At 38.8% G+C, this 25,226-nt stretch overlaps 1 protein-coding gene across 1 annotated transcript; it reads left to right on the top strand.

Annotated features, from left to right (window-relative positions):
• The first annotated feature begins 5,895 nt into the window (after positions 1-5,895).
• On the top strand, positions 5,896-22,848 carry LOC139717734 (GH3 domain-containing protein-like). The gene is made up of 5 exons (XM_071629234.1): positions 5,896-5,963; positions 6,557-6,721; positions 20,268-20,416; positions 20,829-20,920; positions 22,630-22,848. Coding segments are annotated over exons 1-5 (627 nt in total). The 5' UTR covers positions 5,896-5,961.
• Positions 22,849-25,226: the final 2,378 nt, after the last annotated feature.

The following is a 25,226-nucleotide window of genomic DNA, read 5'->3' as shown; positions in this document are numbered from 1 at the left end:
GGAACTTACATGTGTCTATACAAAAGTCACTTGCAGTTTTGGTAATAGCCAATTAATGCAACATAGATCACTTGTGATTTTATGGGAAGCATATTTAAAGGATACCATATATTAAAACGCTCGTGAAGATTCGATCACTAGATAATGCATACTGGTCATTTACCTAGAATCTCAGCATATTAATATGTCATTTAGTGGTGTTCGGCGTATTCATTGTGGTTAAGATTAAGTTTTATAACATGTCAATCTGAGTGGCTAAATTTGAGTAAGGCCACTGCAATATACTGTCTGGTGCTCACACCATTGGTATCTTTGTATAATCATATAAGAAGAACTTATGTATGAGCTCATTTCTCAAGAAACACAGGACCGTTGTAACTTTTCAAACAACTCTATACTTGGATTTGAAATGAATATGCTGTACATATAAGGGCCTAAGCTCTACTGGTGTGAAGAACAGCGGGCATCAATATTTTTAATAAATACTTGTAAATTGGAATTCACACTGTGTGTCATGTTCAGACTGGTCGTCCGGTCTGTCTTTCTATGATGTGAACCACTCCTGTAACAGTAAAACAATATCTTGTAAACATAATATGTGTATCTTAGTCTTTCTCTATTCAAGCTGTCCCTAAAAAATCATCCCCTTTCTCAAGACCCAGTTATCGAAAAGCACATGGTAGGTAACCATAGCAGTATATTGTCGTACGTAGATATGTCCTGTGACAAATTTTGACGCTTCGATACAGACAAGGCTGCATTAAATCTTTATCGCCTCAGCGACAAGGACATCAATCATGCGACCTGGTCTTTCTGGTCGAACACCTATAGAATAAAATGAAGATTTGAACTTCGCACGTTTGGCTAGGGGGTCTATACCCCTAAAACTCAACAGTTGCACAAATATTGTGTACTTATGAGTCCCTTACGAACGCCTTACAATCTCGAAGAGTTGTTCGACGTAGGAACTTGTTCGTATAAGAACGTCGTACGAATCTCCGTTCGTAGGGCATTCTTACGAAAGACGTAAGAGCCCTCTATGAACGACTTAAGGCGTTCTGACAATCATCGTAAGGATTTAAGGCTTCTAGAATTGTCTCTCAACCCTACAAAATCTTGCGTTGTTCTTAAAATGTTCGCACGACGTTCGTACGACCGCCTTGCGAAGAGAGGGTTTCGTACGAAGTTAAAAAAAAAAAAAATCGTGGACAAGACCATCGACCAGGCTACGAACCTACGAACGGTCTACGAACGGTCTACGAACTCTGGTTTCGTACGGCCTTCTTAAGAAGATCGTACGAAATTGTCTACAAATCGTTCGTACGGCGTTCGTAGCAGTTCGTCATGGCATTTGTGACCGATCCTTATAATATTGGTATACATGTCTATGTAGCCTATACACGAGTGAACATACATTGGCTGTATACCCTTTTGGATCCGTACCTACGGGACAATATACTATATATATACATATATATATATATATATATATATATATATATATATATATATATTTATTTATATATAGCCGAAAGTTTGACAAATAAAAGGGAGACTAAGATCGAGAGCAACGTCCCGCCACAGTCCAATTTCTTTCAATATATATGCAACCAACGATGCGGCACCGCGCACGTTCGGGACCCAGGGAACTATCTCTCACATTATAAATATATATATATATATATATATATATATATATATATTACATGAAACATGATAATAAACAGATAGAGACAGGACTAGGGCTGAATATACAAGTGTACGTGGTTCCAAACTCTTCATATGTCAAAATAGTTTTTGAGCAGATTTTCTTTTTATTTGAGGGGGGCCTATAATAGTAATAATAAAAATAATGCTGAATAACAGTTATATCGCACTTCATACAGGTGTTCCAGAGCGCATTAATCATGGAAGAAATATCAAATTAAAATACAGCATTTGTTTTTTATTACGAATAATGTACATATATTATTTAAAAAATAGAATTGAGTAAATACATAGGCTTTATCGCAATGATTCAAATTTATCTATAACACTTTGAACAAGCATTTCCAAAGTAAAAAAAAAAAAAGTTTGGCGGTATTGATATATTGCATGAGGCCAGCTGCATATATAAACTTTCTTAGTTTTTGAACATTTTGTAGTCTTGGCAAAATGTAAGTAAAAAACAGAGTACTTGATAGCCCAAAAGAGAGGGAAGTTGGGAACCCACCTTGAAAAATGGTCCGTGTCCTTTGTAGATTAATGCCCATTATTGGAATAATAGTTATTTTACACAAATATAAGATTTTCTTTTGTTGATATGCTTTGTGATTGGTAGGTATATACGTGTTTGATATCACAAAATGTATGATTGTACATGTATGTGCATGTATGCCCCATGATTTTGCACTGTAATCTTTGGTATGTTTACACATTGTATAAACATTTCAATAAATACAAAAAGAGAGCGAAAAGGGATTACATCATCATGTGAGCACCACGAACAATCCCTTCCCTCCTGGAGCACCGAATGTGGTCCAAGAGTCTACAAATAAAAGCCCAGAGAGGATCTCAAGTACGAATATTCTTCAATAACACCTGAAAATGCTCTGAGTAAATGCGTGTACTTCAAGTTTTGTTTTATTTTGCTTTGCGTATTTTTTATCCATTTATTTTTTTTGCCAGATTCAGGGGTAGCACCTGTCCATGCGTGAATAATAATGGGCAAGTTTCAAATTTGTTATCTTCTTCTTCTTTTTTTTGCGGAGCGTATTTATAATGTCTATGCGTGAATAACAGTGGGCAAGTTTCAACATTTTTCTTCTCTTCTTTTTATTTTTGCGGAGAGCATTTATAATAGTAACTATTTTTTTTCTTCTACAAACTTGGTTGGTATTATTGACAGTGAAAGATAATTATGCAGGTACACACCTTGCCCCAGGAGACCCAAACGACCCCCAAGTTTGCTTTGTACTTCCTACAGATAACAGTTTACAAAATGCATAGGAGGTGAACTTGCAATACATTAGTACAGGTAAATGGATCTTTCGACGTGACAGTGAAAAGTAAACTGGACTTTGCAATCTATCATGTCAGACTATATCTCCAATTGGCTAGTGATGTGTGTGACCGAAGAAATGTTTAATTTCGAAGTTCGAGTAAAATGAGATCTGTATTGATAGACTCTGAGTATCAAATGTTCACTTCACTCCAAGTGACTCTGCATTCTTTCTTGTGTTGGCCTTAGTTCAGGTTCCTTCGGTTGAAGTAGTCACATTACAAGACATCACAACATCATGGCGTCCTATTCTCTTTACAATCGTCTGAGAGTACTGAGCACCTCTTTATTTCTCCTATCCGGACTACTCTTCTGGACTGCTCTGTCTAATTCACCGAGGCTGTGGCTTCGTCTCATATCTGGTAATTTCCAGCAGTCCACATAGTAATTTAGACGTGGAGTACTCAGAGGGTGATTGTCCTTCAAAAATGAAGCGGAATATAAAATGTAAAATAGCAAGAGCGACAAACCTGTTCTTTTAGCAGTTTCCGCTCTATATTGTGCTACTTTAAATGAACGATTGTCAAACCACTTGAATACTTTCATAGACAATCTGTCGATTAAAGTGATCTTTCAAAACATAAATCTTTCAAAAACCTATCAATATTTACTGTGAGAATCACGGCAACTGCTAATACTTTACCGAAATGATGTTTTACTTTAAGACATTCCTCCTTCGTGAGTGTCCATATCTCCATGTCCGAAGATGTTTGCTCATAGTTATCTCATTAGTAATGATGTCTCATTAATCACTGTTGTTAACGAATCGGAAAGTTTCTTTCACACAATTCCATGTTTATTTGCAAATACAGTGCACTCCCGTTATAACGAACACGGTTATAACGAAATTTCGTTATAACGAAGTAAAACTTCTGGTCCCAAAATTATCACCATCAAAGTCTATGGTACAAAATTCGCTTGTAACGAACACGGTTATAGCGAAATGTTCGATATAACGAAGTCTTTTTCGAGCGCCACTGACAAAGAAAAACAAAAGAATTGTGCTCCGTTATAACGAAATGCGAATTGCTTTCGAAATACGTCGCAGAACAAGCATTTATAGCGTCTCTGCATGGGCGAACGCTTTACATCACTGTGTGTTCGCTCCGTGTGTCACACACAGTTTCTGAGGGGAACCTGCGTTTAATATTGTCATACAATAATCCCATCCCATTTCACATATCTTTCCAGTGTATGATGAGTATTCAGCAAACAGAATGCGTGGTTTCCTTGTTTTCGTTATATATTGTCTTTGCTCGGTTATAACGAAATTTCGTTATAACGAAAGAAAACTGCCGGTCCCGAGCATTTCGTTATAACGGGAGTGCACTGTAGTACTTTCATTTTATATTTGTCTTATCTCCCTATAGGAACTCTTGGCCTATGTCTTCTACTTACAGCATTTCTTTATTTCTGGATTCTTATCCAACAACCAACACATCGTCAAAGCTTAACGACTGTGACAGCTCACTTCATTATAAGCTTGTTAATGACATTTTTTTGGAAAGAGAGAACTGAATAAGCTTTTTGATCACTGCAAGAATCCAATGTACCATCAAGAGCGCCTCTTGCGGGAAATAATCAAGCGGAATGGAGCCACTGAGTACGGGCGCAAGCACCGTCTCATGGAGATAAATTCACTTGAACAATTTCGCAGACAACATCCTATCACAAACTATGAACACTTCCGGAGCTACGTTGATCGAATGATGGAAGGTGAGAGAGACGTCCTCATTCACGGTCAGCCAACGTCATACATCAGGACAACTGGAACAACAGGCAAATCCAAATACATCCCGCAGATTAAACGAATGGATATCATAATGCAGTTCATGGCCATTTTGAACTATGTCTATAATGATCTTTATCAAGTTGGTGCACTTAGGAAGAGCCTCTACTTATATGTTGCACCAGAAATTCAGAAAACGAAGTCAGGAGTAGATATTGAGACAGGAGCCACAATTACTGAAGGGTACGATTGGGGTCTGAGTGGTTTCTCCGCTCCTCCAGCTGGATTCAAGATTACCACCTTGCATGAAGCTTTATATGTGCAGCTACTTTTTAGTCTCCTTGATCCAGATATAGGTTCCATGGTATTGGGGTTTGTCCACTTTTTGGAGAGTGCCATGAAAATGTTGGAGACCAACTGGAGACAACTCGTCTATGACATAAGGCATGGAACTCTTAACCCAGCACTGAAGCTCCCAGCCGAGATACGCCGAAAACTCTCCGAAGACCTCACCCGACACGGAGCCGACCCGAAGAGAGCCGCTCAACTTGAGAAGGAGTTTGAAAAAGGTTTTCAACGGATTATCCAGAGAATCTGGCCTCGCATTCGTGGGATCCATGGCGTCGATTCGTCTGGAAGCTGGCCGCGGATTAGTCAGACATATGCTGAAGGTACAAAACCGGTCTGTTCAGTTGCCTTGTGCAGCTTTAGAGTCATTTGGTAAAAACCCTTTTGATGAAGCTAACGTGTAATTCAAGGTTCTTTTTTTTTCTTAAATAAGACATGCTTTTCAGAGATTTGCATGCATATCTCTGTGAAGGAAAGCGTCAACACTTTCTACCGGTTGATATTCATCTTAATAAGCAAAAGTAGACGCCTAAAAGAAACCGAATTATATTGATTTTCTTCTCTGGTGAAGCAATTTATTAGGACGCGTAGAAAGACATGAATCACTAATCTGAGTTTACTTAATGGCAGCAAATACAACAACAGATGTTCCTTTCTAAGCATTCATCATTATACTGTTGTGTTTTGTTCACCAACGCTTTTGGCGACAGGACTCCCGTTGGTTACACTAGCCTACCTGTGTTCGGAGGCCTTCATGTGTGTCGGTCCAGGGCCAAAGTTCGTCAGGAACGGCTACCTCCCCCTCGTCCAGCAGATTTTGTTTGAATTCATCAGAGAGAAAGATATGTGAGTTTCAAAAGTTAATTTTAGGATCATCAACTCTACGTAAAAGGGAAAATGAAATGACGCTGTGATAATTATATGATTACTTCAGGAATCAAAAAAAAAGAAAACTCCAAAGCAAAGTTGGATATTATTCCACCAGTAAAGTCGATGTTACATATAGTTGAAATAAGGAATGATCTTAATCATACTGAGAACTCTTGAAGGAGATCAGAGTGTTGAGCCACACTATTAAGAGAGGAGAGGACTTTTTGTCACTGAGGTGACAATACTTTGTATCTCAAAGTTTGTTGAAAATGACTTTTCCGCGTAGTCATGGTCAGTAATCAGTTAAGTGCTGTTCTGTCCAAATCCTAGCTGTCTTACCCCCAAAATGAAACAACCACGGCATGTCAAAGGAAAGGTTATCTCATTTGAGACAGTTCTTTGGCTGTCATGTTGCTTTGCTGCTGTTATTGTTGTTTTTCTGCTGTTATTGTTGTTTTTCCTACTGACAATTGACGTTTTGTAGATGCGGGGTCTTGTTGCCCTAGCGACGTTTTTCAAACATATGTCAGAAACATAGAAAACATCGAAATAATTTCTGATGGCTACAGGAGTCTCGATAAACCACAAACCTTCTTCTTGAACGAGGTTGAGAAAGGACAGAATTACGAAATAGTCGTCACTCAAGGCTTTGGGCTTTATCGATATCGGATGGGGGACGTGGTGCGAATCGAGGACTTCTACGAGAATGCGCCGGTCATCGAATTCCTGTACAGGTCAGCTTTTTCTTTATCTATTTATTTCTTTACGCATGCTGTATTGATGTGACAGGGATGATCTCTTCAGAATGATTTCAGAGAGCATTATTCCATATATATTTAGCGTATTTTCCACTTTGATTAGATTTATCAAAGGGATGGTACACACTAAAAAATAGGAGAGCAAATATGTACCCCTAGAGGTACAGATGCTTGTCGCTATACAAGGAACCCTAGCGGTACTTATATGTACCCCATACAGGGGTACATATAAGTACCCCTGCCTTGGGTACTTATATGTACCTCTAGGGTACAGATTGTGTACCCCTGTATGGGGTACAGATGAGTACCCCTGCATAGGGTACAGATGAGTACCTCTAGGGTTCCTTGTATAGCGACAAGCATCTGTACCCTTACCGGTACATATTTGCACTCCTTTTTTCGTGTGTATGTGACTGTCTAAGTAAACAATATGACACACACACACAAACACGTACACAAACACGTACACAAACACGCACACAAACACAGGCATGCAATCTATGAGAGTAAGTTTACAGCATACAACTGTATGTATAAGACATGCTAAGGTGTTTTTCCTTGATATATACAAATTACACGCTTTATTTCCTGGAAACTATAACAAAGCAAAAGCATCCACGTGTTGATATTGCACTACAAACACAGAGGACTATACATACGAATAAGGTTGTTGCATGAAAAAATAATACATGTACATGATGTAGTAGTGCACTGTACCAATATGTTGCCATTTTTGTGAATTTGTGAATCATTTTTGGTTTGCAAATTTGACAAGCAAAATTCTCACCAAGCGCTATACTGGGGTATAATATTTAGTGCACTTAAGAGGGTCTCAGTGTCAATTTACGAAAACAAAATCTTGTGACAATACCTGTGACCTTCTCATTCACAAAAATATATATGTACGCAAAGACGAACGGCTTATGCAGTACATGTAGTTGAGACTGTTTATCTTTGGCACAATGTACAACAGTGTAGGTGCCTACAGGAATACATAGAATTGCACAACCAAAAAAATATGTCATAATATACACTCAAATACTAAGATTACACAGCCATGAAATCCATACATGCTCTAAATTCACATTTTCATAATTTATCATCAATCATAAAGTTGGCTTGAAGAACACCTTTCACTTGTCCACACATTGAACATCCTACATTATCATATCAAACGAAATATCACTTGATTTAATTTGTTGGTAAATCACTTCAGTTACTTAACTTATAGAAACAGCTGTTCATAATCTTCAAATCACAGGTAAATCTGTGACAGAAAAACACTGTAGCACTAATAGGTAAATATGGAACGAAATTTGGCATCAAAATGGCAAAATGAAATAAGTATATCAGAATTGCTCTGAATTAAGAAGGGTTTTGTTTTTGAATTTTGAAATGGCCTTTTTAATCCTTTACCTTTGAATTTCAAGAGATATGGAATAAAACTAGAAATGTTGCTATGGTAAGTGGTATGTATCCACCATAATGCATGCTTCTCCCAATAGGTCTATGTTACGTCTGGATGAGTGACGACAGTTTCACATAAGTGGCAAAATAGTAAAATGACAAATGTCACAAATGTCACAAATGTGTTGAGTGTTTACTTTCCTTGAACTAATTTTAATTGGATAATAGCTAAGAGAGAGACTTATAGTCTAAGAAAGCAGGTATTTGGGGATTGAAGAAAGTTCTTTGCTTTCATAATGCACATGAACCGATTTTATGTCCCATGTGTATATCCACTTCTTCGCAGTAACAGATACCTACTGTCAATACACTGTAAATGTCTACCTTTGCTCATCAAAATTCCTCTTACTCTGTCACGATGAAAACTACGTTCAACTTGATGCATTATAACAAAATGTACAGTGAGTTTTGATTCACCCAAAGTGATACCCCTTGCTCTTCACACAAGAAACACATTTGTATCTCTGAAAAAGTAAACAGATTATGCACCATTGACAAGTGGGTAGGCCATAGATATGAATTGGATGGTGGTAGTAGACATACTGCATGTACATGTATTATTATCGCACTGTTTGCACCATCAATTATATTTCAAAGTACGATATTTCTTCCTATAGAACACAATTTCATACACTTGTGCATTTAGTGAAAGAGATTATCTTCATCATGTAAAAGCACACTGGTCATATCATAATGCATCAAATCCATGTAGTGAGTGCTTGTTTTGCACGCTGCATAAATACAGCTTTATATCCAACTGGAGAGAAGATGTGTGAACCCGCTGAAAAGTCCCGAGTATACTGAGGCAAATGTCTATGGAAAATGCGTGTTGTATCAAACTCAAAACATCCTCAATGGGTTAACATGGTCTTCTCTATCAGTTCACCACTGAAGAGTAACTTTTGGACGAGGATCACATAAATTAGTTTTGACCATCAGGCTAAATCTAATGGCAATCTCCTTATAGTACTCCCATCTGTTGAGGTAATCTCACTATGCACAACACCGCCCACTGGCACTGGTAAAACAGTCCAGGACTCAATCACCGTTGGACCAGTAATTTTTCAGGAATGGACCAGTAAAAATGGACAAACTGGGTTACCTACTGGTCAAACAGATGGGTATGGCCAGTAAAAAAAAAAAAAATGGGTTAGTGTGCAGCCATGTCATGCAAACCATTCAATTGTCTACTCATGTCTTGCACACCACAGGTACTATGTATATCAATCTGTTCGAACATACATAACACACTGCTGAAATGTAATGAATGCTCTCAGGGTGAATAACTTACAATGTAGCTGAATATCGCTAGATCCACGCAAGGTCAACTAAAGCAAGGTTGGTTGCACTTCATATTCATTCTAAATAAGAAAATATAGATTTAGAAACAGCAGTGGCAATTACAGGAATATTCATGAAAGTAAAGCTCATGCTCGTGTATTTGATGTAGATTACTGGGAAACATGTAAGATCCTATTGTACATAGAAACTATGTGGAAGTTTGTGTTTTGCTTTTGTGTGAGCTTGGAGATCGAACTTCAATATAAGTAAAGAGAGGGCAGGTGTAGAACCCAAAGTAACCAAATCCTCACCCTGTTACTAGCAATGTAAAAACCTCAAGAGTGATTCAATTTTCCATTAACATCTGAACCTTTAGAATTTCTTGTCTCTCCTTTGGCTGTAACACATACACTGCAGTCAACCTATAATTTTGTATGGTAAGCACTCAGGATTAGTATCATTTTTAGTGAACTGCTTCAGTTGCCAATATTCCTGTATCAAGTTAGTAGGCTCTGCCTGCAAAGAATATGTACACTACAAACACATTATTGTCAAATTTTTCAATTGATACTGCATCTGGTGCATATGTACATGAGTACCTCAAACGGGCAAGGCAAACTATGATTTGCAATGAATTCAAGCAACATATTAAAAGATTTCCATGCTCGTAACTATGATGGAAATCACATTTTAACCTTACAGTGTTAAGAGGCCAGAGACGTACAATCACTGTAAGCAGCAAAACAAGAACCGTATTTAAGGATATTCTTATAACTTCAAGTTAACACACATGAGACATTAAAGCTCTAAATGAGAATTTGTTGCCTAAATTCAGCTGAGGTAAAAGGTTTCTGTCCTATCAATGGGCCAGAAGAAGTAAAACCACCGTGAATTTATTGGGATATAACGTTAATCAACTTTCTTATCTTAAGAACGAGATGCTGGAAATATTCAAAGCAATTTCCAGAATTGACCTGAATATATGGGATATTTAAGTTGATCAATCTTTGTACCTTGAATGGTAATTACTTGGAATATCCTAATCTTGTGAGAGAGGTTTGGATGAAATATTGGTGCGCTCTTCGTGTTGGGCTATTCCAGCCCAAATGTGCACTACACAGCCAAAGTTGAAGCAACCCCTGCAGAAATGTTGGTGCAGGTGCAGAGAACTGTTCCTTCCACCTCCACGAGAAGGCCATCTGGTGCAAAAGGAATCCCACATATTACTAATAGCGACTTTCTCATTTTGTGACACAGCCACCTTTCTTGTACAAGAGTGGTTCCAGATTGCTACAGTCCGTTTGTCACATCTGGGATGATATCGCCCATTTTGATTTTCAGTGCACGTCGTTCACTACGTACTGCTACGACGTCATGGCTCCCTTTCCTCCAACAGGCTGGCGAGTGGTTGCACTAAGCGATGACATCACTCATGTTCTGAATATAGGTGGCAATGAAATCCTTGGCAGACGCGTTTTGCGATTCAGGCCTGGGATGTACTGGAGAACATGAAAGTATGCACAATTCCTCAAAACAACGTCATTACCTCGATGTCGACAGTCAGGAGGTGAAATGGATTTGGATTTGGTCCTGCAGGTTCCTGGACAAATAGTGAGAAATGAATTTACAACAAATTTGTTAATAACAACAAACAAACTTTTCTTCACATTTTATCTAGTGCCATCAAAAGTGCAACATTCAAAAACATTATATTATCAGTTAGTTTCAAACCCCGGTTGACATTGAAAATATTACTACATGTATTATCTATGCTCAAAGTAACCATCACCTTTTATATTATTTGAGGTTGATGTGAAAAAAAGAAGAAGCAGCATAATTGCAAAACTTATCAAATTTGCTTCAATAATATCTATCAACCTTTCTTTTTTTCTTTTCTTTTTTTTTTTTTTGGGGGGGGGGGGGGGGCAAATAATTAACTTACAACTCTATAAACATTTACTTTCCACAAAACATTTGGAATGTACCAAAAGCTCTTCTTATTTTGTGACAAAATATCCAATCAAATATGGACTCATTCCCTTTCAAATCATATTTCACTTTACACAAACCTGTGGTATTACAGCCAGGGTCTTCCATGATGGGTGCCCTTTTGATGAGAGTCCTTCCAGCTTCAGAGTATTGTAAGGGTGAAGAGAACCTAAGTGTGAATCTATGGACAGAAAAAAAAAGAAAACAGGAAAAAAGGGGACAGTTTACCTTATTTGAGATAAAGGAATTGGTCACTTTATCTGATTGATAATTCATAGGAATTACCATCATGTCATATACATCCTACTGTACATATACAGTGGACTCCCGTTAATAACGAAGTCCTCGGGACCGGCAGTTTTCTTTCTTTATATCGGAATTTGGTTATAACCGAACAAAGAAACAATATACATAGAGTGGATGAGATTGCAGCCCAAATTTTTACTTCGTTATAACCGGATTGCACTGTAATAGGAAAATCATTGCTTACGATACTTGCAAAGTCATTCTTTCTGCAAAGGTCTTGTAAGAATAACAGTAATTCACAGCCTGTCATGGACCACACATACCACGTATCTTGCCACTTGTTCACTGATGCTACATCAAGCAGTCATGGGGTCATCATGTCACTGCCACACAATCAGTAGTAGGCCTACCGAAAAATGGACATGCATCTTCTGGTGTTACAAGTCACAATTTATCAAATGATAGTATGACCCAGGGCTGAAGTCATGTAACTACGTGTACATCATGTAGTATTGTGCTCTGCATGGTTCTTTCCCGTTTTAACTACAGTACTTATGTGTCATTAAAAGACTTACCATTACCAAGTATGCTTGATAACGTCCTTGAGGAGTTCTTGAATAATCTTTGCTCTCCACTGACTTCCAGATGGTTAGAAGAGATGCATTCCTCTCCTTTGTCACATCCATTCACAAGTGACATGAAGTAATCCACAGCTTGGTAGTGAAACAACTGCATTAGGAGCTGCTTGTCTAAATAACAATAACAACAAAAAAGAAATGTGTAAATGGTAGCACTAATGTGAGGTTTAGGTCTTACATCAGTTTCTTGTACCGTGGTAAGTATTTATTGCCTTGTAAATTCAGAAAGGGAAAATGTTTGGGTCACACCTGCTTCCAATAAGAATAAAAGTTTGTGAAGGTAGGAATACACTGATGAATATTGCAAGTGACATCAACAATAGGTTCATAAATTTTACTGGAATGGGTAAACTCCCAAGTGTCTCGAGTATTGATGACATGATCTAAATAGCAGTAGCAACACAGCTAGACTGGGATGTTCTACACTGTCTTCTCAAAAAGGCCATCATAAATCCATAAAAAGAACATCTAAAACTACAGTGAATATTGGTAACTATACACAGCCCTGTCACTGTACAGAAGTCACAACAGGCATGCTTCACATGACGTCTGGTTGGGCTAGGGATGGGGAGACATTATGAGTACACTCTATGATTTTTAGGACAGTATCAGCTTTTAAGTCAATGAACTTATATTCCCTTTTACATGCAATGTTACAATTGTGTTGACTGTATCCATGGGAATGAAGGCCTATCAATGCATACGCAGAATGAAATTTCATTGAATGGAAGATCTTTACACTCTTGGCACAGTCAGCATTTGGATTTATACAGCTGTATTTCAATTACAAATATATCATCCAGTCATCAGACTCTGTATATCTTAGAAGTTAGACTATTAATACATTGTATTAGAGATCTACCAGTCTATGTAGTTGACTAGACATCACTTAGTCTTGGTCTGCCTTGTGTCCATCCGGCTTATTAATTCCGATTACAATAGAATCTATAGACCCTATTATAAAAGTTTGAACTCAATCGGCCATGGGAAAATGATAAGATAAGGTGATCAATAGACTAACTTGTTAAGACAGTGCAATTCACTTGATTCAGTGTGGTTCACTTGATTAAATCAGGGGTGGGTACAGGAATTCCGTAAAGGGGAGGGGTCTTTACAAAATCAAATGGGAGATGCAGGCTCCCCCCCCCCCCCATATTTAGCTTATTATTTCTTTGTTTTGGTTCAATCTAATAAAGAGGGAGCAGGCGCCCGGTGCACCCCCCTCTGGATCCGCCCTTTCAATGGTAAATTAAATTCAAACGGCCACGCGTTGTATGTGTATGATGCGTAAACCAAAGGTATCCTGTAGTCTGTGGTCTATGTTGGATGTCACACACTGGGCTATCAAAACGCAATTTTATGAGGGTTACAAGGAACTCTTTTGTAGAGGGATGCAACTGTCTAACCTTACCATCTAAAGCAGCCCAGTAACAGCACAAACCATTGCTGCCTTTCAAGATGCTACCCTTCCACTCAAACCAGCGATTGGAAGAATAAATTTTAAAAAGCCTCCTGTTGGGAGACAGGACGCTGCAATTCATGAATATTTTTTGACTCGCACATGGAACACATGTTTTGGTGCCCATGTTTTAATCGTATATCTTGCTTGGTATAACTTGCGCACCATCACATACAGTGACATACACTAGAGCTCTACTGCCACTGCACAACCCTAACCCCTGGGCGCTCCTTGTACGGTACACATTTATTCTCGCGTTGGGGCTGGTCGTAGTAAGCACTACTATTCAGTACAGTGCAGTGTGTACGCTATGCGTATGGGGCAGCTGGTCGCAGTTACGTGTAGGAAGTTAACAGTAACACTGCAACATTGTCAGGGCTGCCAACTCTCACGCATTGAGCGTGAGACTCACTCATTTTGGTCCTTTCTCACTCTAAAACTTTATTTCATTTGCATGCATTTCTATTGATCTCACTCATTTTGACTCCTGAATTATAGCATTGGCCTATGGGAGTCTCACTCTGAACTAGTTTCCAGTGTTAGCAGCCCTGCATTGTACTGTATACTAGTAGTTTGGCTGTAACGTAATTGTTGGGACTGTAGACAACATTTCGACAAACAGGCCTTAGAACTGTTAGTGGTCTAGACACTATATATACAAAGAACATTCTAGCTAACAATGTCTTTAGATCCTCAGACAGACTCTTTGTAAGTCCGTTGTGATCCGTCATGATCATGCACTCACTTACCGTGACATTACGAGAAGTGGTCAACACGTCTTGTCCAGTGTCGAAGTTATGCATGCATCAGTTAGTGGTCTTCTGTCGACTGCGTGCTTGAATTGAAGATCCTTGCAGTTGCACGTTTTGTACCAGCTGAAGCGCGATAATAAATGTTTAATCTCGCTAGTTAGCTTGATGATCGGCACATTTTGTTGCTCGGTTACATTCGGTTACGTGTAAGCTGTATGCAACGCGATCATCCTGCGTGAAAACCTACTGCTCGGCGACAAGTCGTCGCCGCTCCAGATATTTGAATGAGTGGCCAACTTGGCGAGTTGTACAGATGAGGAAAAAAAGAATAACTAAAATAATCATACGTAAATTCTTAAGTAAATATATCATGAAAGATTATTTTTTAAATATTTTTAGCAATTTTTTTATGTAATTACATTAATTAATTGAGTATATCATTTAGAAAATAACGCTGGTTTTTGATAATCGCAGGAATTGATTTCCTTCTTTTCGCTTATTGGTCAACTAGTTAGGCGGTAGGTATTCTCGTTATCAGAACGTGATTTTAACAACCGTAAAGCCCCCGAAAAAAACATTTCCAAGATTGCAGGTGTATTGACACTTTGTCTTAAAACACGGTACTTGCAAGTTTTAGGTATACCGAAATATGCAAAATGTGTACTTTGACATAACCGTTGTATCCACTACCAAGATGTAATGTAACATGTACATTCATAATTGGTCTTTGTGTCAAGACTATTCACTGTACCGACAAGTAGGAACACCTACCCTCAAGGATGCCTACCCGTTCGCGTACCGACGAGTACCCCTAGACGAACTTACTTGCTCACAAGCCCGATACGCAACGGCGTAGCCAGGATTTCATCTTAGGGGGGGCGGTTAGTCTGCGAGGGAGCGAAGCGACCGAGCCCGAGCGAGCGGAGCGAGCGAGGGGGGGAGGGTGTGGGAGGGGGGTGTCCCCCCTCCCACGGTAAGAACTTTTTGCATTTTGATGTTGTAAATGGTGCAATTTGATGCATGTTTTTGCGCGTTTTATCGACATGAAACAGTCCCACTTGTTTAAGGTAGCAGTTTATTTTGATGCGATTATTATTGAACAATTTGCCTGTAAAATTGTATAATTTAAATACACTTCTTGTATCAATTCTTTTCACTGAATCATCATATGGAAAACTTTCGCACGATTTCGCGCATTTAGGGTTGACAGACCAGAGTGCACGTAGTCGCCGAGAGCCAACAGCCGAGTGCACTCGAGCATAATATGGGAAGGAGCGGACTCGTCCATTGTACGGGAATCGGGAGAACCGTGCGTGTGCTTACTGGAGGGACAGAATACGCTTTAGAAGAAATGCATGCATGAACATGGAAGCCATTTTTTTTTTTTTTTATCTGACAGCTAATAATGAAATGATATTAGTATTTTTAGTACCGGGAATCTAGATTTCCTACAACGGCATTTCCATTTCACCACACAAGTTGATCATTCACGAGCACACACACCAACGCGTACAGTATCTACATAATGGGTTCACTAACCCCCGTTGATTTAATGGGACTGAACCATGGTCTGTTCAAGCACGGCTTGTTGCAACCTCAAGTCATCTCGGCAGAGCAAAATACGCATGATGATCCTTGAATTTGGCAATATTTAGCTCTGAAAGAAGTGGTAATACACTCTGCAGGATTGTCAGAATATTAATAAAGACTAATCTGTTATAATGTGGACGAAAGACGATTCAAAAGGCATGATATCCAGCGAAAATTGTGAGTAACTTGAACCCTCCCGCCTTCGTTTCACAGCACAAATACAATTGTTCGTTTACGCACACTCGTCCGTTGTCCGTAAGCATTAGGGGAATTGTGTACAATGGACAGCACAAAAGCTCGCACGCTTTAGCAAAGTCACAAGCAGTTTTGTAAAACATTCTTTGATTTGACAAGAAAAGTGCCCTAATTTCTCTCTGACCAATCAAAACAAGTTATACATCACTGAAGAGCCCAAACATTCTACTTCATTTTGAAGTGCGAGGGTAAACAATTCCACTAAGCTTCCGTGGTACAGCCTGTGATTTATATGGGCATGTCCGAAAATTATGGCTTATTTTGGGTACGCCGCCATAGACAAACTCAAGATTTGGTGATTTGAAGCAGAATTTCAGGGGAAAAGTGCCCTAATTTCCCCAAACCTATTTTTGGTGAAATACACAGAGTAGAAAGAGGGTACATTCTAGTTTCATTTGGAGTGCGAGGGTTTTGAATTCATAGCCATGTTTTTTGTGCAGAGCTATTTTTGTCCCAAAGGAGGGGGATATGACGCGTCTTTTCACGTGTTATAAGCACCGGTGCTCTCGCTCCGGAGCAAATGCGCGCAAGTTTTCCATATGAACGCGACTGAACCCGAGCGAGCGGAGCGAGCGAGGGGGAGCAGGGTAGCAGGGGGAGAACTTTTTGCATTTTGATGTTGCGAATAGTGCAATTTGATGCTTGTTTTTGCGCGTTTTAACGAGTTAAAACAGTCCCACTTGTTTAAGGTTGCAGTATATCTTGATGTAGATTATCATTGAACAATTTGCCTGTAATATGGCATGATTAAAATACACTTCTTGTATTAATTTTTTCATGAATATCATGAACGCGACTGAACCCGAGCGAGCGGAGCGAGCGAGGGGGAGGGGAGGGTGTGGGAGGGGGGTGTCCCCCCTCCCACGGTAAGAACTTTTTGCATTTTGATGTTGTAAATGGTGCAATTTGATGCATGTTTTTGCGCGTTTTATCGACGTGAAACAGTCCCACTTGTTTAAGGTAGCAGTTTATTTTGATGTCGATTATTATTGAACAATTTGCCTGTAAAATTGTATAATTTGAATACACTTCTTGTATCAATTCTTTTCACTGAATCATGAACGCGACTGAACCCGAGCGAGCGGAGCGAGCGAGGGGGATGGGAGGGTGTGGGAGGGGGGTGTCCCCCCTCCCACGGTGAGAACTTTTTGCATTTTGATGTTGCAAATAGTGCAATTTGATGCTTGTTTTTGCGCGTTTTATCGACGTGAAACAGTCCCACTTGTTTAAGGTAGCAGTATATTTTAGTGTAGATTATTATTGAACAATTTGCCTATAAAATGGTATCATTTAAATACACTTCTAGTATCAATTCTTTTCACTGAATATCATGAACGCGACTGAACGCGAGCGAACGGAGCGAACGAAGGGGGAGGGGAGGGTGTGGGAGGGGGTGTCCCCCCTCCCACGGTAAGAACTTTTTGCATTTTGATGTTGTAAATGGTTCAATTTGATGCATGTTTTTGCATGTTTTAACGAGTTGAAACAGTCCCACTTGTTTAAGGTTGCCGTATATCTTGATGTAGATTATCATTGAACAATTTGCCTGTCATAAATTATGGCATGATTTAAATACACTTCTTGTATTAATTTTTTCACTGAATATCATGAACGCGACTGAACCCGAGCGAACGGAGCGAGAGCGGGGGAGGGGAGGGTGTGGGAGGGGGGTGTCCCCCTTCCCACGGTAAGAACTTTTTGCATTTTGATGTTGCAAATGGTGCAGTTTGATGCATGTTTTTGCGCGTTTTATCGGCGTGAAACAGTCCCACTTGTTTAAGGTAGCAGTATATTTTGGTGTAGATTATTATTGAACAATTTGCCTATAAAATGGTATTATTTAAATACACTTCTAGTATTAATTCTTTTCACTGAATATCATGAACGCGACTGAACCCGAGCGAGCGGAGCGAGCGAAGGGGGAGGGGAGGGTGTGGGAGGGGGTGTCCCCCCTCCCACGGTAAGAACTTTTTGCATTTTGATGTTGCAAATGGTGCAATTTGATGCATGTTTTTGCGTGTTTTAACGAGTTGAAACAGTCCCACTTGTTTAAGGTTGCAGTATATCTTGATGTAGATTATCATCGAACAATTAGCCTGTAATATGGAATGATTTAAACACACTTCTTGTATTAATTTTTTTCTCTGAATATCATGAACGCGACTGAACCCGAACGAGCGGAGCGAGCGAGGGGGGAGGGGAAGGTGTAGGAGAAGTTTTTGCATTTTGATGTTGCAAATGGTGCAATTTGATGCATGTTTTTGCGTGTTTTAACGAGTTGAAACAGTCCCACTTGTTTAAGGTTGCAGTATATTTTAGTGTAGATTATTATTGAACAATATGCCTATAAAATGGTATCATTTAAATAATCTTCTTGTATTAATTCTTACACTGAATATCATGAACGCTGTCTGTTCAGCAATCAAACAGAAAAAGCATGCACACGAGGGTGTAGATGATAGGGGCATATCCCCTCCCACACGAACGTGATTTTGCGTTTTCAGACCTGAAATTCAGCGATCTGGTGCAAATTTTTGGTGCAATACTTTTTCATCGAAGTGTTAAAATCACGGAATTTAGCTCTTATTCCGAATGTGCACCATCTGTGTGTGTGTATAAAGTCTAGTGAGGTAGAGCTTAGGGGAAGGGGGATTTCCCCTCCCGCTCGCGGAGCTTTTGCGTTTTTAGAATTGAAATAAAGCGATCTGGGTATAGCCACAGTCTACTTCTATGCATGGCGGAAGGGGGGGGGGGGAGGGGCGGGCGAGCAGGGAGAAGGCGTGGGCGAGTGTTATCTCCACCCTTCCCTTCCGATGGAGCTTTTGCCTTTTTGAGGTTGAAATTGAGATATCTCGTATACGCATATTTGATGGAATCAACATTTGGGAAATCACCAAAAAAAAAAAAAACAACAACAACTGATGGGGAGGGGGGGGGGACTGAGGGAGGAAAGGGTCGATTAAAAGGGGAAACTCCCCTTATACATGAGGGAACCTTGAGTTTTCGGAATATAAGTGATAAGTCTTGTGCACTCAGAATTATTCATAATTTTTGTGCAAATCTAAAAAGTGTACTAAGCTATAGGGAAAGAGGCACAGAGGGGGAGGGTTTGGGAGGGGGTTTCCCCCTCCCAAGCACGAGAGATTTTGCATATTTTGAATTGAAATTCAACGATCTGGTGCACAATTTGAGTGAAATATTCAAAAAAATATCTTATTTGATGAAAGGTTGCAAAGGAGACCCGCTTCATGTGCATGCATACAGTATACACGCATTTTTTTTTCCGCCTCCCAAATCCCCGGTCCAAATCTTAGGGGGGGCGACCGCCCCCATCGCCCCCCCCCCCCCCCCCCTGGCTACGCCAGTGCCGATACGGGTACGCAGGCGGAAACGCCTACCCCAATTGTAGGCCTACCGCTAGTTTTTAGTGTGTACAGTATAGGTGGAGATGAGAATTGGGCTTTTAACTTTTTGCAAGATACCAAGAAAACACTTACGAAATAGTACAGTGCATACCATTTTAGGAGGGATTCAAAGTTTATTCGATGAAAATCGGGTTTAAACTTCGAAAAACAAAGTAAAACAAAGCGATCGTAATAAAGTGTGGGTCCCACACTTTACTAGAATCGCTCTGTTTTGTATATCTCAGCCATTTCAAAAACCAATTTTCATCAAATAAACGTTGAATTCCTCATGGAATTACACGTTCTTTCATATTTCACAAAAGGTTTCTCATTATCTCACCAAAAATGTTAGAAACCTGAAAGTAGGTCTCAACCAAAACTATACGATCCCTTTAAAAAGTCTCAAAATGTTTGCAATGTAACGTGTTCCTTATTGTGTAGGACCGGTCAAATGCTGAACCTCCGTTTTGAGAAGCTGGACCAAACCGTGGTATTGGAGAGTGTACGAGCAGCAGTCAACCGCTGGCCTGGCAGATGCATGCTGGAATTCGCCGTGGCTGAAAGTACGATTCTTTCTCAGGACTGCCAAGGTATGACGACTTAATTTCGCCTTTAACAATATCATCACGGTTTTTTCCACTTTGACTAATGGTCATTCTGCTTGGAAAAGCATCCATTTCAATTTTTCCACAGACAAACTGACAGACATTCAATGAAAAAAAAATTCTTTGATCGGGGCACATTGATTAAGCAATTTACACGGTACAGGGTATCATTTTATTTACAATAACGTACTTAACTGTTCTATAATCTGATTGAAAACAGCTATAGCAACATGTATAATATTATTCGATTTAAAAAAAGTTCTTCGTTTCATAGTGCCTTTGCGATATTCGCCAGGAAAACGGAATCTACGCCCCATGTTTGTTGTCCATGAAATTAATCATAATTGTTTGTACTACTTGTTTCCCGTGATTATCATTATTGTGTTTGTATGACCAGTGGTCGAACCGGACGAGTTAGCTCCTTACTACCTCTTCTTCATCGAGCTACTGGAAACAGGCAAACCTCTTTCGGATGCAGAAAAGCGAGCAGTATGTACCATTGCATGGTGGTCACTCTATTCCTCATTCATTGAGAAAGAATATTCAAGTGGATATTTTGCAATCATGAGTAAAGGTGAAAGACATTTGTATATTTTCCATTCCAAATCAGGGGGAATAAGGAGGGTCATCCTACCGAGTCATATACGGCCCACGAGTTGAAAAAAAAAAATCCATAAGCCATACAGCCCATGAGCTATAAGCAATAAGGACCATGACATTAGTCTGACAGCTGAAAAACATGGCCCACAAATCCGACACTAAGCAAAAATGGCCCATGAGTCTTACATTAGACAAACAAGGTCCACGATTTCGACACTAGACGAACAAAGCCCACGAGTGCGATATTACAACCAGTTGAAAACACGGGGCCAAATATGTTGGCCAACTTTCCCTATTTCCTGCCTAGTTTCGAACTCGTGGGCCTTGTTTGGCAATAATGTCGGACTCGTGGCCCTTGTTTGCTTAGTGCTGTTTTAATGGGCCTTATTTGCCTAGTGTCGAGCTCATGAATTCTATGACTCGTGACTTGTATGAATTGTAGACAGTATGACTTGTGGGCAATAGCGGGCTGTAGGCCTATGACTGCTGTCACGGGTGTCGAACTTGTGACTTATCATATAGGCCTACACCCAAATGAATGTGTTATATCAGAAGGAACGGCAATTATAGAAATTAACTGCAGCTATATGTTTGTCGTTTGGCTTCGCTTTAACGCATGAATTAATATCAGGCTAAGAATGTTGGCTGTAACTTTTTTCTTTTCTTTTTGATGGTATAAAGGTTGTCCTTGCGTGAATATATACAAATAGTAACAAATGTAGCAAACAACATCTATAGCATTATACCGCTTGATATTGAATACTAACAGAAAAATATGTTAGAAGCAGATAGCGCATATTCGAATTTAAATTTTACCGGAAAGTCTCTGTATTGGTGGTTTATGTTAATGTTTTCAATGCAAAAGAAAGAATATTATATACATAAAACAGGTAGCAACCAAAAAAAGAGAGTAATAATGAAAATAACTGTAATCTCACTGTCAGGTGTAATATACTATATCAATACCGGACGATTTTGTATTACTTATGTTGTGTGTGTGTGTGTGTGTGTGTTTCAGAAACTATCCTATGAACTGGGTTAATATGTTTGCTTATTGTGCTTGTTCTATAAGTTGTCGCAAATGCTGTATTATACACTTGTATATTTTTACTCATCCACGTGAAAAGCATACAGATTGATCATGTTTTGAATTATTGTCATGGATGACACATGAAGAAGAGTTTAAGCGACCTGTGATCAATAAGGGAGATTAATTTTGTGTGAGCACAGAATCTTCTCCTCATGCATAAGTAACTTTTAAATTGTTCTACAACATAACAAAGTTCATCCCTGCCTAAAATGAAAGAAATAAAACTCTCGTGACTCTTTAAACTTTGCCGCAAGTTGCGCCCCATCCACTGGGGGATGACTTGCTGACATCCTACACATTTTCATTTCCTCGTTTCTGATCATCTGATCAGGTTTATTGCATAAAACTACCGATGTTTTGTTTCAAATCTATGTATGAATACCATGTTAAGTAAAAGCAACTTCTCCCTCGGGAATAAGGAAGAATAGTTCTAGATTTTCTCAGATAACGTACGTAAAAAGTAAAATAATGTTTAATTTTTCTTCCCATTTCAATTTGTCCCAACCAGATCGACGAAGAGTTGCGCTTGCGCAACAGTGACTACGAACGGCTCCGTCGCGAAGTGTCCATCTCACATCCAAGAGCCTTCGTTGTTCGACCAGGAACCTTTGACGATCTCAAGAACTATCTGTTGGAAAACACAGGAGCAAGTGCCAACCAGTACAAGGTTCCCCGCAAATTGCGCACCTATGCCATGGTGGACGCTTTACTGAAGGGCGTGGTGTAATTAATCGCCCCAAATCACTGGGATCTGGGCTGAACTGATCCTCACATTAAGAGAAATGACACCATTACTTTATATCACTTATTACATGTATTATTAGAAAACTTAACATTTGTCTGCAAATCATGACTTTTCACATTAAACACCTGACTATCAGAACTATGCGTAGGACCTACTTAGAAGTATTCGTTATCATTCCTCATATTCCATCAGGTTTTTTTTTGTGTGTGTGTGTGTGTGTGTGTGTTTTCTATATCGTGTGTCTCAAAAAAAAAAAAAACTACACACTTTTGAAATGGATGCCAAGTAAGAAATACAGATGTATATGATTCTGGGGAAAAGGTTTATATGTATGGATAACTTATGGACTCAACTTTCATATGACACCAAAAAGTCTAAAAATAACTCATGCTTGAATGAGCACTGCTCACTTTTGAAAAGGGTATGAAAATTAGGCTGCGCAGGAATTAGCCTTCCAATTTTGCAAAAGGTGAGTTCGTTGGAGCTTACAAAACTGAAGTTGATATGTTAGGTAGGGATTATGTAACATTGAATATTCAATTATGGATTGTCCCCCCCCCCCCCCCCAAAAAAAAAAAAAAAAAAAACGGTCAAAGATGTAAGCTATTTATTTTTCAGGTCAAAAGGTGTTTTCACATAAGCCCGATGTTTTGAATAGCGCGCTATTTTCTGACTTTTCTCCCAGAATCATATACAATGTATTTCTTATTTGGCAGCCATTTCAAAAGTGTATAGTTTTTTTTTTTTTTTTTTTTTTTTTTTTTTTGAGACACGAGGTATACGTATTATGCAAAATTGTATTTACTGCTGGGATTTGTTTGGTGGAATGTTTTGAAATATCTTTACATTCCCACCGTACATAGGCATGTAGAGAATATGGATAATTAAAAAAAGAGAATATTTATATATATATATATATAGAGAGAGAGAGATATTATATATATACATATATATATATATATATATATATATATATATATATATAAACATGTCTACATCACACGTACTTTGAGTTTGACTTGTTCGCCCATACGTTTATTCTATTCGTTTAGCTTGGTTTCGTGATTGAGTGAGGAAATTCAAGTCCCTGAGTGTAGGGCCGACAATACATTGGAGGGTTTATTATGTTCTCTCTCCCATGATTTCACGTTTTACGTTTTTCATTATCTCAGAGAGTCATAAATATGGCAGTGATGAACTCAGCATAAATTGTTTAAACATCCGGACCATTATTCATATTACAGTTGTACTTTATTTTCAGTTTCATCAAGGTGAACACACAATTGCTTGTAGCTATCAGGCGCATCTCACAGATTAGTAGAACAGTATAAAGTCTTAAAATTTGTTGGGTAAACAAAGTCCTGACATGGGAGTTTACGAGGCGTGTGGAAGTCACAAGCACATGAAAAACTGCTTAGTTTACATAGCCCATATCATACAGGAGTCAGTCAATGACTGCATGTATATTTCTATTATCAGTTTGCATATCTAATATCAAATAGAGCGATAAGAAAGGAAAACGGTAAACCAACGCTCTTGAACAGTTTTCAGATGCATGACAATTGCTGCAAAGCTCTTGTATAAAACCCTAATTAAGGTGACGGTCGTACAAACACCCATTAGGTTTATGTGTCTCAATTTGTACTCTGATAGTTTCGAGACTGATATCAACTTCATTATGCTTTCTATAGAAAACGCTTACGTCACGTAAAAAAAATCATACTTATTTTGCTATGACCTTGTTGTTACATCTTATCGCAAAGAGAAAGCAAAGTAAAAATGTCAAGCTATTATGACTGTCAAATAGACGATTATGGCTCAACACGCATCATTTCTGTTACTGCGTCTATTGTTTGATTGTCAGTTTCATAAGATATTACATGTAGTAATACCTTGACATATACCACACTGTAATAAATAAATTTGAGTGATCGCACACCAATTCACGACTATACATACAAAATAAATTTCATCACAGCACATCCTGAGATCTTGAGCGTATTCTAATTGAAATGCTATAAAAGCCTAATATTCAAGTGTACGAGTGCAAGAAATTTGAATCCTTTTTATAGGAAATCTACTGTACGTGTACTACCGATACCGCATTTGTTGAGAAGTGATAATCGTAAATGAAAATCAAAGTGACTAATGACCACCTGAATGTTTTTCTACCATTAATAACTCACTCGGAACATCAGTATTGAATCTTGCAATCGCTGACGAGAGGATGATAAATTGAACAAAAAATAAACCTGACTCAAATAAAATGTAGCTTTATAGATCAAAAAAGTACCAAGCTATTGATTGTTACACTTCACAGAAGGTAAACGGCTTGTTCATATGTCATTGTATGTATATGG

This window comes from Diadema antillarum, unplaced genomic scaffold (assembly GCF_040938485.1).
Source record: "Diadema antillarum isolate AM-2024a unplaced genomic scaffold, OU_Dant_1.0 scf00000081, whole genome shotgun sequence".
Lineage (NCBI taxonomy): Eukaryota > Metazoa > Echinodermata > Echinoidea > Diadematoida > Diadematidae > Diadema > Diadema antillarum.
This window is presented reverse-complemented; position numbering and strand designations above follow the sequence as displayed.